The sequence below is a fragment of the Orycteropus afer genome, unplaced genomic scaffold (assembly GCF_000298275.1).
Source record: "Orycteropus afer afer isolate SDZICR_OR568_19922 unplaced genomic scaffold, OryAfe1.0 scaffold00292, whole genome shotgun sequence".
Lineage (NCBI taxonomy): Eukaryota > Metazoa > Chordata > Mammalia > Tubulidentata > Orycteropodidae > Orycteropus > Orycteropus afer.
The window spans coordinates 4277581-4294165 of NW_006921879.1; the positions used below are offsets into that span (position 1 = coordinate 4277581).

A 16585-nucleotide genomic window follows, 5' to 3' on the forward strand; every position below is an offset into this window, starting at 1 on the left:
CTGGACTGCTTCAGTCACACGAGGATCAATCATGAGACCCATGGCAAGACGTTAAAACCATCTGATCTTCCAAAGATGAGGTGGTTTAAAGAAACTCCTCAAATGGGGGGAAGGGGAGAAATGACACAAACAGGAAAAAAAAAACACTTGTTTGATGGGAGAGTTTTCTTTGTTTTTTTTTTGTATTTTTCCAAGTTTATGTTTTTCTTTAGTTCATTCCTCTGGTCTAGTTCTCTTGTGCGCATGGGTGCGCTCTCTCACACTCTCATTTTTTTTGGTTGTGTGTGTTTCTTTATCTTTTTTTTTTTTTTAAGAACTTTGGATTTGCCGTTGGTGGGCAGCACTGGTCCCTGGAGGCTGGACCCCCACTTGGCAGGGCTGGGACAAGAGGCAGGCCCACGGCTGCTGAGAGGATCTCTGTGTTTTAAAGCCTTTGAGAATAAGTTACTGCAATTCCCAGGGTGCAGGGTGGGGGTTAGCAGAGGGGTTACTGGCAGCGGCTTCCCCGAGAGTCCAGGCCTCCAGGCCTCCAGGCCGCAGGGGCTCCCAGTGGCTCCCAGGCAGGAGAGGGTTAGGAGGGAGGGGGTAGGGTAAGGAGAGTGAGCTGGGAGCTTCTGCCAACCTCCAGTTTGGTTAGAGTTTTGTGGGCTCCCTGCCCATCCCAGGCTCCAACTTTAGGAGCCAACTAACTGGGTATTTGGAAAAAGTTTGTGAGCAGTATGGTGCTCTAGACAAGGGGGTAGGGAAGGGAAAGGGGAGTGGCAAGGGTTCTTTTCCTTCCCCCTTCTTTGTCTTGTTCTTTTTTTTTCTTCTTCTTCTTTTTTTTGGTGTTTCTCAGTCGGAACAGCATGGGCTAACATGTATATGCATGTATGTGTGCATGTATGTGTTTACACAGGAAATGTGGAGGTTCTGGTAATTCAATGGAGAAAGGTTGTAGGAAGATAGAACCAATGGTAGCTATGTGGTGGGGTGGGCAAGGCAGACATGTATGAATTGGGATGACACTGTGGGTGTGTATCTATGAAGATACAGGGCAAGAAGTGTATCTGCAAGGAGTTGAGGATTCTAGTGTCTCTGTGGGGGTGGGGGAGGAGGCAGGACTCTGCTGGAGGTGGGGTGTGTGAAGCCCACTGAGGGTGGGAATGGAAAGATTCCCATAAGGTGGGCGGAGCCGAGGGCTGGAGTGAGAGATTGGAGTTCCCACTAAACACCTCTTGGGTTAAGAGAGGGAGCTCTAAGTCCCTTCCCTCTGCCCCCCCCCCAATCTTGGTTTATCTGTTTATAAAGCTAGAAGTGTAGAGGTAGTAGTAGTTTTTGGGTTGGAGTCCGTGTGAGGTAATCTTGCTTCCTCTTTGGCAAAAGCCACAGCAGCCGTGGCAGCAGTGGCGGCGTTGGTGACAGTGATGGGTGGGCCCCCTGGGGGTGGGGCCGCCTTGCGCCTGTGGGCCGAGGAGCGCAGGTGGGAGGCTAGGGCTTCACGCCCACTCAGCAGCACCTCACATGCCAGGCAGTGGTAGGTGCAGATGGGCACCCGCAGTGGAGGGGGTATGGAACCCCCGGGGCCCCGCCCGAAGAAGCAGAAGGATCTCTGGTGGGCAGTGGCTGGGGCCTCCCCGTCAAATGCCATCTTGCACTGGCGGCACAGGTAGCGGTGGGTCACATCCACAGTGGAAATGCCAGTGCTGCCAGTCAGCAGCTCATCAGCATCCCCAGCCTCCCCCTCCCCTGGAGAGGGCAGTTCAGGTGGCTTTGGAGGTGCTGTGGCTGTGGCCTCAGGGACCTGGGGGGGTGGCTGGAGAAGGGCATTGGGGAGCAGCCCAATGAGGGTCTGAGGTATCACAGGGTTCATGGGAAATAGCCCCTTCTTCATGCCGTAGAGCTGTTGGAAGTAGGCCCCCTGTAACTGGGGGCCAAAGACAGCTGGAGGTGCTGCTCCCCCTGCAGGAGGCAGTGGGAAGGGCAGAAATTGGCTCCCCAACAGAGCTGGGACAGTGGCCTTCAATGCTTTGAGGTTCTTGAGGGCATCGGTGGAGGAGTTGGTGGGGGCTGCAACTGGCTTTCGCTCACCAGAGACCTTGTCCCCTGAGGGCTCAGTTGGCGGGCCTGGGACAGGGTCAGTGGTGCCTGCTGTGGAGGTGTTGGTTTGGTCGGGCATGGGTCTCTGAGGTAAGGGGCGGCCTGGGCCAGCCGTCTGGACCACTGTGGTAGCAGGCAGGACAGAAGTGGCGAGGCCAAGGAGGCCTGGGGAGGCTGCAGGGCCTAGGAAGATGAAAAGACCTGGGATGAAGGATTAGCCACCTCCTGCCCTATCATTCTTCCTGCTCCAGATACACACTTACCCATTCTCACCCCCTGACTTCTACCCCCCTTCCCCACTACCTGTCCCCCAAAAGGCTGAAGCAAAGGTGGGCTACTGGAGGAGACTGCAGGTAGGAAGACTCAAGAAAGAAAAGGAAGGGCGTGTCTCTAAAGTCCAACTCCTCCCAACTTCCCAGCTCACCTGAATTGAAAGGAGCTAAGCTGCTCAGTGGGGACTGAGTCAGAGCTGGGCCGGACAAGAGGACTGGGGCCAGGCGAGGCAGGGCTGGGGCAGCCCCGAGCGGCAAAGCAGCAGGTGTGGTGGTTGGCGGGGCCTTGGTTGCTGGGGGGGCCTCAGGTGCTGGGGCCAAGTCATAGCACTTGCTTTCGCTCTTTAGCTGTGCTCGGACTGCCTCCTTGAGCTTGGCCAGGTGCTGGCGGGAAAAGAGATGGCCTCGGCAGGAGACATAGAAATCATATTTGACATCACAATATGGGCAGTCGGTGCGCTGGGCTCCCAAGGGGCCCTCAGTGCTGCTCCCAGGCCCCCCAACTGCTGCCCCCTGCAATTTGGCCTTCTTTTCCTTGGCACGAGCATTCTGGAACCAGACCTGGATGACTCTCTTGGGCAGCCCAATCTCCTCCCCCAGCACCTCACACTCCTGCATGGTGGGGGTGCGGTAGGCTTCGTAGCAGGCCTTCATGATCTTCAACTGTAGGCTGCTCATCTGGGTCCTGTAGCGCCGCTGCCCCATTCCATCTGGAACCCCGGCCCCACCTCCTGCTCCCCCACTGCTACCGCCAGCCCCAGGGGACTCTGGTTCAGCCAGGCTGGAAGCAGACGAATCGCTTAGATCCCCTGCAGATGGACTGCATGCCTCACTCTCTGGAGACACTTTAGACAGTTCCTCGGGGCCCTCATCTTCACTGGGTGGAGGGGGAGGTAGAAGAGGTAGAGGTGGCTCTGGTGCTGGGGTGCTGGCTTCTTTCCCCAGTGGTAGAAAAGGCAAGGGCCCAGCAACAGAGGTGACAGGGGGATAGGGAAAAGCAGGCCCTTCCCTTTTGGGGACCTCCCTCCCAACCCCATCATCCACCTTGCCCAACAAGAGATTGAACTTGGGGAAGGGTGCTGGAGTGGGTGTGACAGGGGGTTTGACTGCTGGACTGGGCACCCCCCCAGGGGTGCTTCGAAATTGGCCTTTTCTCTCCCTGGCCCTGGTATTCTGGAACCAGACCTGTACCACTCGTTTTTTGAGCCCCACCTCCTCTGAGATGCAGTCAAGCATCTTGCGTGTTGGGTTGGAGTCCTGCATGTACCAACGGTACAGGATCTCCAGCTGCTCAGGCAGGATGGTGGTGCGAAGACGCTTATCCCTGGGGGGCTCGCCCTCCCCTCCACCCCCAGCTTCACTGCCTGTGGGGGACAGGCTGCCATCCTCGTGCTTTCGTTTGAGGAGTGGCCCGGGCACTGGTGGAGTACCTGCCACTAGGGGATTACGCTCCCCAAACACAAGTAAGGGCAGATCTAAGAGGTGTGAGGCAGTACTGGGCTGCACAGATGACAGGAAATGTAGTCTTCTGTGTCCGGTCAGGAGGTCCTGGCTGGGGAATGACATGTTGCACTGGTCACAGCTGTGGGCTGGGGCAGGGGAGGGAGGAGCCTTCCCTTCAGGCTCTCTGCCTCCTGGCTTTGCTGCCTCTGTTTCGCTCAGCTCCTCTCTGTCTGGAGGTTCTGGCAATGGACCCTCAGGCCCTGCTGGTGGTTCAAGGCCCTGTTCCTCCTCTGTTTCTTCCTCCTCCACCTCTTCTTCCTCCTCTTCCCCTCTCTCTGTTTCTTCTTCCTCTTCAGGGGGCTGGTCATCATAACATTTCTTGAGGTGCCGCACCAACTCAAAAACACAGGAGAAGGTTGTGTGGCAGCGCCTGCAGCCAGAGGTCCCCCCAGTTCCTCCTCCAGGTGGCACAGGCCCACCCTCGCTGGCATTTTTGCGTGCTTTCTGGCGAGCATTCTGGAACCATACTACCACCACACGGCTAGCTAGGCCCAAAAGACTTGCAAGCCGCTCCACCTCTCCATCCTTGGGGTAGGCACTGGTCTCAAAGAAAGACTGCAGGGCTTGGGTTTGGAACTCTGTGAACTTGGTTCTGGAGAACCGGCGGCCTGCAGGTACCAGGGGAGGAAAATTCCCTCTGGAGCTTTCTTCCTCCTCTGGGGGCCAGTGCCCTCCTGCCCGGCTTCGCTCCTCAGAGGGACGGGTTCCGCCTGCCTCAGGCTCTGGGACCAAGAAGGGTGGGCCTAGTTGGGGAGCAGGCGAGTCCAGAGGCCCTTCAGATTTGGAGGGCTCTGCAGGGGGTGGGTATAGGCTATCATAGCTCTTTCGAAATTGAGCAGCATACCGACTCAGGGCCTCAAAGGGCAGGAAACGGCGGTGGACATGTTCTTCGTGGGTCTTGAGGATAAGCATATTGGAGAAGAGCTTCCCACAGGCCCCACAGGCTAGCTTGTCCCCACCCCCCAGGGCCTCTGGAGGGGGTGGGGTTGGGGGAGGGGGCACAGCCTGCTTCCCTTCATTGTACTGGATCACAAGCTCAAAGCCAAAGTTTTCTAGAAGAGCTTTGGCTGCAGTGCGGGCTGCCTCATTGGGTGTTGGGTGGGGTGGTGAGGCGGGCCCTGCCTCACTCCCCTCTTCAGTCATGGGGGGCCCCTCCCACTCCCTCTCAGCCAGCTTAGCCTTGGGGGGTGGGGGTGGGGGTGGAGGGGTGGCAGCTGGCAGGGACAGCAAGGGTGCAGGCCCAGCCAGTGCTAGTTTGGGCGCCACCTTGAGGTCATGGAGGTAGAAGGGCAGGAGAAGCTGCTGCTGCTGGAGCTTAAGCAGTGACTCGGGTACCAAAGGGAAGGGGGGCAGGACTGGTGGGGTGAAGAGGGGGGCTGGAAATCGGTGGAGGTCCAAAGGAGGGGGTGGAGGGGACAGGAAGGGCAGTCCAGATATGAAGCTACTGGAGTCAGGGAACTTCTTCTCAGCGCCCACCTCCCCCTCGGTCTCGCCTTCTTTGGGCTCTTCTTGGCTGCGCTCCGGCCCCTCAGCCTTGGCGTCAGTCTTGGCCCCCCTAGAGCGAGTCTGATGCAGAACTGACCGCATGTGGATCTCCAATGTGGAGCTCTGGTTGTAGGAGACTCTGCAGACTGTGCATTTAAAGGGTTTGTCTGTGGCAATAGTGGTGGTAGGTGGGGCACCAGCCTCTCCCCGGGTAGGGGCGGAGGGATCAATGGCAGCCTTCTTCATCTTATGAAGGTGGGAGACAGAATTATAATGAACTAGGAGAATATTCTTCTGGGTAAAGGACTCCTTACACACAGTGCACTTATATGGCCGGGCAGGGTCCAGAAACTTGTCCAGAGCAAAGTTGGTGGTCTTCCGATAGGTCAGAGGATGGCGAGAATCAGCTGGAACTGGCTCTGTAGGGCGAGTCTCCCCAACGGTCCCCTCTTCCTCCTCAGCCATTGTGGGTGGAGGAGCCATTTCTTCAGCTTGGGTATCAGGCGGGGGGATTGGAGATGGGGCTGGAGAAGGGGGTTGGTCAGGGCTTCCCATGGGCTTGTTTGGAGCCTCAGCTGAGGGTGGGAGAAGCTCAGGAAGAGGATCTGGACTGGCTTCTGGGGTCAGGTTAGGGCCTTCTTCTAGGGAAGAGAGAAAGAAGTATAATGAGAAAGAAAGGAACTTTATTTAGCCCATATTCTACCCACTTAATATCTAGGACAAGTGACTATCGCCTCAGACCTGGAGCCCAGTTCCCCTTTCCTACCACCCTGTGAAGTGTGCTGCCCCTTCCTTACCTGAAGCCTGGTCTCTGCTGGGTGAAGGCTCTGGCCTGGGAATGAGGGGCTCTGGGCCTTCCTCCACATGCAGATTGGACCCATGCAGCACTTTGGTCATAAAGGTCATTTCTACAGTTGTGGCCTGTAATGGAAGAAATCCCAGTGACTGAACACCTCCACCCTGCCCTGGCTATTCCTGCTCTGTGCCTATGCCTATGCCCAGCTCTTTACATGACAAAGCCTCCTCACTGGACAAAACTCCCGTTCAATTTCTGCTCCCCCCACCCCAGATGCGAGGGCCTGGGCTGCTCCCTCTCCTATCGGGCTCCCTCTTTCCCCTTCCTTGAGGCACCTGACCCTCCCAGGTTCATGCTGTCTGTTGATAGCTCTTCTTAGGAAATTAACAGATATGGAAGAAATGCTTAGTTTCCTCATCCATGAGTAGAGGGCAGCTAAGTTCTGAGGTTCCTTCCAACTTTAAATCTGTGAAATGCTACTTTATCAATGCCTTACCCCCTGCCCAAGTATATACACTTGCCTGGCTACCCCTGCCTCTTCTTCCCTTCCTGCATGGTACTGGCAGGACCTCAGTGGGTGGTCCTTACCCAGTCTAGTACTCACCACAAGCAGCAGCTTCTCAACACACTCAGGTACCACGTTGTGAAGATGGCTAAGGTGGAAGTGCAGGGCAGGCCGGCCCACTAGCTGCTCCTGGCACAGTGGGCATCTGTACTTGGGCTGCACTGCATGCTGGGAGATTGTATGAGCCCTCACCTGGTCGGACTCTGGGCTCATGAAGCTGCAGTATGGACAGCAGTATACCTAGGGGCACATAAGGACAGTAGAGGAGGTATCAGAGAGGGTGGGACCCAACATTACACAGTTCTTTGGCTTCTTGGCTCCCTGTTTAGGAAGAGCAAGCCCCACAGGAAGGCATTAGAGAGGCCCCACCCCCCATCCACACATCCTGAAAGTAGCTCCTCCCTCTTTTCTCTTGGAGTAGAACAAAGCTTGCCTTCCTTCTTTGGCCCTCTCCCTCCATCCTGGCATCTCTCTATTTTTCCTTGGTCTTTCTTTCCCTGTTTCTGCTGCCCTACTCTATTTTCTAGCTGACTATATGGCCCTGTACCTACTTCAACCCCAATCTGTTTTTCTTCTTTTACCCACCCCATTTTGCCTGTATCTTCTCCATGAAATGGTTCTGCTTCCTCTGGGGAGTTCTTGGACTCAAAAACTCTGCCTATTCTGCTTTGCAGAGACCCTGAACTGAGAAATATGTCCTGAAGAGGGGGCCCTACCCAGAAACCAGCTCATTCTCCCTCAGAGGCTCAGCAATTCCTACTTCTTTTCCTTCTCTCTTTTTTCACATGTAAGGACCCCTGGTGGCATAGTGCCTAAGGCATTTGGCTGCTAATCAGAAGGCTGGCTGTTTAAACCCACCAGCCACTCCGGGAAAGGAAGATTGGGCAATCTACTTCCATAAAGATTTACTGCCTCGGAAACCCAAAGGGGGTCACTATGAGTAGGAATTGACTTGATGGCAGTGAGTTTGGTTTGGTTTGTTTTTTCACAAGTAAACAGATGCCATGGCTCCCACAGTGGCCTAGGAAAATTCTGGTCTGTCCTTTCTCCCAGATCATTCAGGCCTACACCTCCAGAGGGGTAGGACTGGGAAACCTGGGGTGGGGCCAAGAAAGCCCCTGGGTTTCTGCCTCAGTCACCTGACTGCTGCCACCTCAGATCAGGCTGGTGTCCCTGGTATACTTCTCTCCTGTTGCCTGTGCCATTGGTACAAGCCTAGGTGCCTCCCAAAGGCTGTGTGTGTGGGGGGAGCATAATGGAAAGAAAGGTATCCAGGTGCTCATTTAAATGTGCCTAGCCTGGTAGCATAGTGCCTAAGGCACTTGACTGCTAACCAGAAGGCTGGCAGTTCAAACCCACCAGCCACTCCTCGGAAGGAAGATGGGGCAATCTACTTCCATAGTGATACTGCCTCGGAAACCCAAGGAGGGGTTGCTATGAGTCGGGTGAGACTTGACTGCACATAACAACAACAACACAACAGCCCTCAGCACAGACATCTGGAATAGGTCTGTTGGAGGAAATAGAAGGTAGGAAGACGAGAACCTGAAGATAAACCATTCCTGCAGAGACCCTTCAGATCTGCATTGTCCACATTCAACCCACTCTGCAGAGCTACAGGGCACAGGATGCAGCTCAAAACCAGAGGCTGGGAATCCCCACAGAATCTACACTTTCATGCCCGAGGGCTTGCGGTCTGGGTGAATCATTTGAGTGGTGCCTCTACCCCCTGGAATTCCCCCAGGAAGGAGGAAGGAGGTGCCAGGACATTCCATCCAGGCTCAGGGGTTTCTGCAGAGTTGAACTGTGTGTCTATGTCTTTCTGGTTCTAGCTGAATGTAGGAGAGTTGTACAGCAGCCCTTTTTTTCCCCTTTCCTTTTCACTTATTCCTTTTTTCCTCCCCTGCTTCTCCCTCCAATTGTTCCTACCCTCAACAGTTTCTCTGTCCACCTTTCCCTCAAACTCCTTCCATCTCTTTCTTGCCATCTTCATCTATGTGCAATCTTCCTCCATATGACGCTGAGCTAATATGAATGGAATTTCTTAAATATGACCTCTTCTGAGTGAAGTCAGTGACAGGCATGAATATATTAAGCCTGTCTTCAATATGACGTTTATAAAGCTCTGCACTGTTTAGAATTTCTGCCTTTGGAATATGAGATCCTGGTAAAGCCAGACCCCTTCAGCTCTTTCCAGCTACCCCAGTTCTGACCGTGGTCTGGTTGGCACTGTCTCCCGAAGGGCCAGTCTTGTTCTCTGCATCTTCGGAAGCTAAAGATGACAGGAAAGGAGATGTTAGGAGACTCTGACAGCCTTCACTCTTCCTTTCATAGACCCTCAGCCCTCAAGATGACCTCATTTGTAGCACAGAACTCCCAGAGCAGGTGGCTGGGCTCTAGGGGAAGGGAGAAAGGGCAGGAAGCCACAGAGCTCTGCTCCGTACACATGTGTAAGGGGCTGACTCTAGGTTGTCAGGATGGCATCAAACCCAAACCTGTGGCTCAACCTCTCTTCCCTCTGATGAGCCCTTTTCTTTGATCAGAGTTGGGCTCCCTCAGCACAAGAGGCCTTGCTGGACATATGGATTTCTGCAAGGTCCCATGAACATAAAGGAATCAATGACTGGGGGCGGGGGCGGGGTGTGTGTGCGCATAATAAGGGATGGAGGGAGAACAGGCCAGATGAGCAACTCACCCAATTGTTCTGTCTTCTTCTGGGCATCTTTCTCGGGGGTGGGTGGCTCAGCTAAGGGGGTGACAGAAGCCTTTCCTGTGTAGGGATGGGGGTGGAGAATCAGCTTAAAGGAATGAAGCAGCAGGGAAGGGAGGGCATAGGACAAAGGAAGGGGAACAAGCAGCCAGTCAATGAAAAGATTAGGACAGAATGGATGGATGCCTCAACAGGCAGGAGAGGGCAAAAAGACCCCAAGAAGAAATATTGAACGGCAGGGACTAAGAGACTGTCTTGTGCGAGTCCAGCCTCCTCATCTTATAGATGAGGGAACAAGTCCAGCTGTAGGCAACAGAAACAACAGGACCACACTCAGCTAGAAGCAGAGGCCCCAGAAATTTATTGGGAGGAACTCTAAAGAAAGAAGCTGAGGTTGACTGAGGTGTGCAGGAGGCGGCAGGACCAGCTGGGAGAGGAGATTACCACTCAAGTAAGAATTGACAGATGTGTAGGAATTTATTTTCGGTGGCAGCCTAATTAAAGTGTTAAAGTTCCTTAACTCCATTCAGCCCTGCGCCAGGATCGTTAGTTATTGATCTGGGCCCCTTCGGCACTTAACTCCAACCAGCATATTGGCAATTCAATTAGCACCAGTCAATGCGGCCTGTTCCTCTTTCCTGCTGAGTGCCCTTGCCCTCGCCCATCCCTGGCCTCTACAAAACCCTGACACCCATGCTCGCTTCTGACAACCCCTCTCAGGCCCTTCCACCCTCCTCTGGATCAATGGCCACCTGCTTGGCTGTCCTTGGCCTCTGCTAGTACCAACTCGGCTTCCTAAAGGTGATCGTAAGCCCAGCCTTAGGGCTGAAGACGTAAGAGACAAGAAGAGGCTGGGAAGTTTGTCAGGGCCCTCTTCCCATCACTGCTGCCTTTGGACTATCCCCACAATTCCCATCTCCTTCCAACATGTCTTGGTCCTCAGGAAACATATTCTGTCCTTTTTTTTTTTTTTTTTTAGCTCTGTCCTGCCACCTCCCACACCCAGCATTTCTAGGACAGTAATCACTGCTCAGAATCACTGGGGATTCCTTCCTCTCCCTTCCTGTTCTCCACCCAGCAAAGTCCCTGCCCTTCTCCGCCTCCTCCCAACTTGTCTTGTTCTCCCTCCATGCGTGATAGCCCTCACTGTTCCTGAAACCCCTATATTTTTTTTTTACCAACACTACACCACCCTCTTTCCACCTGTTATTGATGCCCACAGACCCATTTCTTCCTATTATCACATCCTTTCTCATCATCCCCCCACTTCCCAGCACCCAGCTGCTCTCCCTGCCAAGCCCTCTCCCAGTCCCCCCTTCCTCACCGGGAGTCCGAAGCTGCCCATGGCTGAAGCTCAGGATGCTCTGAAGAGCTGTGAGTCCTTCCTCAGCTGCTGGGCCATTCTGTAGCAGCTGCAGACGCCTCTGGGCCTGGGCATCGCGGTGAGCAGGTGCACGGAGATGTTGCAACACAGCCAAGCGGGAGGGTGTCTCCCATGCACACAGCAGGCAGTGGTAGAGCCCCAGCTCAGCCCCTGCTTCTGCTCCCTCCATCTCCAGCAGAAACTAGAAGCATGTGAAGAGATGGGCTCAGGCCCACAGGGATACTCCCAGATCTCGGATCTCTTTTGCCTTCCCCAAGGGAGCCTGACTAGCACACCTTCCTCTCCACTCATCCCTCCCACCCCCCAGAGCACCCATTTCCCCTCCTATGACTACCTGTATTAATGCTTTTTCTCCTCCAATTGCCTTTTCCTCCTACCACTCTGGACTCCCTCCTTGGATGTAAATGGCCTTTGGTTCTATCCTCTTGAACTTCTGGTGACTGGATGGGCTGAGTGGACATAGAGCCCCCCCTCCACCAACCCCCAAATACCAGAAGAGCTGACTAAATGACAAGCTTCACATCTTGAGTCCACTCTCCTTTGGCCTTTCTCTGTGCCTGTCTCCAAAGACTTCATTACCCTGGTACATACTTCCGTTTTTCTTCATTTCTGCTGCCCTGGATTTTTCCATCACTGCTCCACTCTGCATCTCTCCCCTTCGTCCCCAGCTCCTCTTCTTTCTCCGTGGGCCCCACCCTCACCTTATAGATCTGGCTGTTCTCTTCATGGGCTGCACCCCGGGCGTGCAGCTGCATCTTCTCTTTGCTGTTGGACTCAAAGTCACAGATGTTGCAGCGCAGGTGCAGGGGGGAGACAGATCCATAAGGAGCTCCATCTCCCAGGGGCATTGGTAAGGGAGTGCCCATGGCTCCACCACCCTCTCGCAGGTGGGCAGCCAGCTGGTACTTCTGGGCGTGTTTGTCTGTCTTGAGATGGAGCTGGAAGTTGGCCTTAAGCTGGGTGCCATAGCAGCAGAGCTTACAGCGGTGGGTGTCACCAGTGACTTCCTTCCATTCAGCTTCTGGGAGACTACGGCCCACACTGCAGTGGTAGAGCAGCAGCTCCAGGCTGTCAGTGCTGAAGGCCTGGCACACTAGACAGCGGAACACCTTCAGGGATGGGCTGTCATCTGGGGGTGGTGAGGTGGGCAGACCATCAGGCGAGGAGCCCAGGAGCTGACTTGCAGGCAGGTGGGCATCCGGGGAAAGGCTGCCAGGGGCTAAGGGACAGAGACAGAGTGATGTCCCAAGGAAGAAATGGGGTGGAATGGGTTTGCTCTGGGGATATGAGGAGGTGGGTTAACAAGGAAGATAGTGTTCAGAGGGCTTCTTGGTACCTAAGAATGGAGTTAACCTGTGGGAGAAAGCAGGGAAGACAGGATGGTTCTGGGGGTGGTGGGAGAGGAAAAGAGGAATAGAGTCCAGGGAGCCTTACCAGATGTGGAAAACTTGCGGCTAGGTGCTCCAAGGTGGTGAAAACCATTGAGAAACAGCTGGGCATCCAGGGGCTTATCTGGCCTCAGCCCAGAGCCAGGCAAGGGAGTCTGAGGCTGCCCCAGGGCTTGGGGCCCGTAGTACTGGAAGAGCTCAGGAGGGTTGGTGGGGGCAGCCCCTGGGGGGGGAGGAGGGCCTGGCCCTACCAGCCCAGGTGACAGGCCCAGCGGCAGCCCCTGGTGCAGCATTAGGACATTCTGCATGTGCTTCTCAGAGGTCATATGGATGCGAAGGTTGCGGGAGATGTTTGTCTCATAGCTGCACACCTTGCACTGCCAGGATGATTTGGTCTTGGGCTCTTTGTCCCCTGCAGAGGGTGGGAGTGATGCCTCTGGAGGACTGCCCTGCCCACCAGGCCCTGCCTGGAAGCCCTGCAGGTTGGCCAGGTGCTTGTCAGACTGCATGTGGATGCTAAGGTTGCCCTTGGTGGTAGTGGAGTAGTTGCAGACATCGCAGCGGTAGGGCTTGTAGCCACAGTTGTAGCTCTCTCCGCGAGCTAGGCGGGGATGGGCACCGCCAGCACTGCAGTAGCTGCAGTGACTGTTGCTCTCGGGGTGCTTCTCCCGCATGTGCACATCCAAGGTCTGCTGGTACTTGTAGTGCCAGTTGCATTTGGGACACTTGAGTGTCTTGCAGGAGTTGCGTGAATGTAGCAGAGACATGTGGCTGGACAGGCTGAGGCCCTGGAAGGTTGCAGGGGCTGGGGTGTAGTCATCAGCCAGGCGGTAGGGCTGTGGTGGGTCATTGGGGTCTTCAGGAGAGCCTACTGGAGTGGGGAGAGTGGGCCCCTCCTTGGAGGTGGGTGAGCTTTGGTTGAGTTGGGGGCAGAGCCCTCCATCCTCTTCTAGCCCCTCAGGGAACCAATCTGGCCCTGCCTCACCTGCTGCCATTGGCAGTTCTTTGGCTTGGGTTGGGCTGGGGTCCCAGGTGACTGGGGTTGTGGGTGGAGAAGGTGGGCTGAGGGCCATGACTTCTTCATGGGGCAGGACATGGGCTTGGACTTCTCCCTCAGGGGGGCCATCCTCAGTCTGGGCTACATTTGCCTCCACATTCACTGTGCTGCTATTGTCAAGGGGTATCTCAAAAAGGGGGCAAGTAGGGAGTTTTGGTTCCAGAAAGCTTATGAGGGCCATGCAGCCCTCTCCCCCATCCTGGAGCATGGCTGGGCTGCATGGCAGGCCCTGGTGTTGAGCAGGAGTTAGCTTCACCCCATGAGACTGTGTGTGGCCCACAAAGGCCTGAGGCCTACTGAAACCTAGGCGGCACAGAAGGCAGAGCCAGAAGAGTGCCCTGTGGTCTTCCCCACTGCTCCCCATGAAGCCATCTTTGGGATCTCCGGGTGGGTTTGGAGCCAGCTGGTAGCTCCAGAAGGCTCCGTCCCTTCCCTCATAGGCGGCCGGAGGTGGCGCTGAGGTATTGTGGGACAGAATTTGGTCAGAAGAGCTAAAGCCTTGGATTGGGTCAAAGCCATGTTGGATGTGAAGGGCAGTGAGATGTGTGGGAGGCGGGTGGGCCAGGAGGGGCAGGCTGGGCTCTTGCTTGATGCCCGCCTCACCCCAGGGGAAGCCCTTTGGTAATAGGAGTTCACTGCCACCTGGCAGGGAAAACTTGGCCACCAGGTAGGCCTCACCACCAGATGTGAAGAATAAGTGGTTGTTTAGGTCCACAGGAGGGAGCCCTTCTTCCTCCTCCTTTTCCTTGTCTTCTTCCACCCCTAGATCCTTTGGTGGGAAAAGAACATAGCCAGGCTCTTGTTGGGGCTCCTCAATCTCCTTTGGTTGGATGAGGTCAGAGCCTGACTCTAGGGGCTGCCCCCCTGGCTCTGAGGGCCTCATGCTCTCAGAGGTGGAGGGGACAACAGGGGGATCTTTGGTGACAGAATCAGAGGTGGTGTGGGAGGAAGAGGTGTCCGGAGGTGGGGACAGGGCATCGTGCCCAGGGGCGGGGGTGGTGCCAGTGGTAGAGGATGAGCTAAGGGTGGCCATGGTAGATGGAGGAGTGCTGAGGTTTCATTTCAGCGTGACAGCCAGTACCCTGCAGGGAGACATGGAAAGAGCAGTGCTGTAAGTTTTCAGGGGAGACATGACTAGGCTTTTGAATGTCTGGACACTTCAGCCCTATCCTTTTCTCTACCTGCTAGACTCAGATACCCATTTGCCAACTTGACAGCTTCACTTCATATCTAACTTACCATGTCTAAAATCAGAACTCTCTATTTTTCCTGGAATGTGTTCTTCCCCGTCTTTGCTATTTTAAAAAATTGGCATTTTTTTTCCTCTCACCCCATATCCAATTCCAGGGCGCTCTGATGGCCTAGTGCCTAAGGCATCTGACTGTTAACCAGCAGGCTAGCAGTTCAAACCCACCAGCCACTCCTCAGAAGGAAGACTGGGCAATCTACTTCCATAGAGATATCATCTTGGAAACCCAAGGAGGGGTAGCTATGAGTCAGGATTGACTCGATGGCAGCGAGTTTGACTTTTTTATATCCAACTCCATAGCAATGTCTAAAACATGAGTTCCCTGCCCCTGTCCCCATCTCCACTGTCTCCATTTCCACTAGTAACCTCCAGATCCAAGCCATTATTATCTCTTTCCTGGGTTAATGCAACACATTCCAACCTGACTTCTGGTCTCCCCTACTATCTATTCTCCCTGCACCCAAAAGCCATAGTTTTAATTCTCAATTATGAAAAATGCCAAACATATACAAAAGTAGACCAAATAATATAATAAACCCTTTTGGACCCATCACCCAGCTTCAACAATAATCAAATTATGGCCAATCTTGTTTCTTCTATACTCTCTCCTACTTCTACCACCACCTTTCCTGTATTGTTTTGATGTAAATTTCAGGCATCATAGAGAATCATCCATTTGAAATGTAAATTGTAGTATATTCTGCTTAAAACCCATCAATGATGTCTCACTGAGTTATGAATGAAATCCCAACTCGTTTCCATGATCTACAAAGGGCCTATCCACTCTGACACCTAGGAGTGCATCTTACACTCTCCACCCTACCTCATCTGGAAGACCAGCCCATTGGACTTTCTGTTCTGGTGCCTGCCACACATAGCCCAACTTCATTCCCATCTTAAGGCTTTTGCCCAAGCTGTTTTCTTGGCCTAGACTGCTCTAACCCCAGGTCTGTGCATGGTTGGCTTTGCCATTCGAAACTCTGTTTAAATGTCTCCTGCTCCAGCAGGCCTTCTCTCTCCACTGCAACTAAAACAGCCCCTAGGTTACTTTCTTCATAGATGTATCACTACCTGATATTTCCTGGTTTGTTGTTAGCTGCCATCAAGTAGTCCCCAGACTCATGGCGACCCCATTTCCTGGTTTATATTTTCTTCCCCTTGTATGTAGAAGGTAAGACTTGATCTGCTTTATTTATTGCTCTGTAATTAGCACCAAAAAGGATGCCTGCTGCATACTCAATAAATGTCTGTTCAGTGAACAAATTCAGAGAAAGATTTTCCATGCCTTGAAGAGGCAAATTCCCTAAATTAAGGTCTTCTTGCCATAACTAATTTTCAGTGGCACAAAGAGACTCCACACTGCTTCCTGGTGCCTTCCATATCTATCTCTGGTCCCTGGTGTGTGGAATAGGTGGGGACTTCCCTGGCCAGTTGAAAGACAACAGGTTTTGTATGATTAGCCTTCCCCTCCCTAAAGAGATTAAAAAAATAAGTAATATATACCATGGGCCTGACATTGTGCTAAATGCTCTACATCAATTATCTCATTTAATCTCACAGCATCTGTATTTTACAGATGAAGGAAGTAAGAAACAGAGAAGCTGAGTAAACTGCTGGTGATCACACAGCTCCAAGGACGCACCCAGATTGCAGGTCCCCATTCAGGCTTCCCTCCTCCTGGGGGGGTGGTGGCTAGCCAGGCGTGAAGTCAGAGCCATTAAGGAGCTAAGAGTGGGGCTTGATTAGCATGCTAATGAAAATGCAAATCAGCACCTGGAAAAGGATGGAGAGTTAGAGGACCAAAAAGGCGTGTGAAGGAATTGCACGGGAGCCTATCCCTGGATAACCAGAGACTAGAAGGTCTGTCTCGGAAGGAAGGTTGGGCAATCCTACTTCCGTAGTGATACTGCCTCGGAAACCCAAGGAAGGGGTCGCTATGAGTTGGGTCCGACTCGACGGCACATAACAACAACAACAACAGAAGGTCTGTAAGCTGTGGGAGAAATGTGCTCCTCCTATGGAATCCTCCAAAGGAAGAAGGGAAAGAAGTGTGCTGGCTGGTGAGGGTCTGACATTCCACTGTCATCCTCACAGTGG

At 53.8% G+C, this 16585-nt stretch overlaps 1 protein-coding gene across 1 annotated transcript; it reads right to left on the reverse strand.

Moving 5' to 3' along the window:
* Positions 1-1282: 1282 nt before the first annotated feature.
* ZFHX2 (zinc finger homeobox 2) lies at positions 1283-14272 on the reverse strand. Its single transcript, XM_007951208.2, has 9 exons — positions 12229-14272; positions 11496-12013; positions 10735-10975; positions 9396-9470; positions 8914-8972; positions 6740-6940; positions 6137-6260; positions 2504-5977; positions 1283-2262 (listed from the first exon to the last, which is right to left on the reverse strand). Exons 1-9 carry the CDS (start codon positions 14270-14272, stop codon positions 1283-1285), a joined length of 7716 nt encoding a protein of 2571 aa, XP_007949399.1.
* Between the last annotated feature and the right edge of the window lie 2313 nt (positions 14273-16585).

Bases quoted from the DNA above. Each gene is read 5' to 3' on its own strand.
- ZFHX2 (XM_007951208.2), bottom strand. From the start codon at position 14,272: ATGGCCACCCTTAGCTCATCCTCTACCACTGGCACCACCCCCGCCCCT. The intron at 12,014-12,228 runs GTAAGGCTCCCT...TCTGTCCCTTAG, and splicing joins CCGCAAGTTTTCCACATCTG to CCCCTGGCAGCCTTTCCCCG. The intron at 9,471-10,734 runs GTGAGGAAGGGG...ATCCCTACACAG, and splicing joins TGGGCAGCTTCGGACTCCCG to GAAAGGCTTCTGTCACCCCC.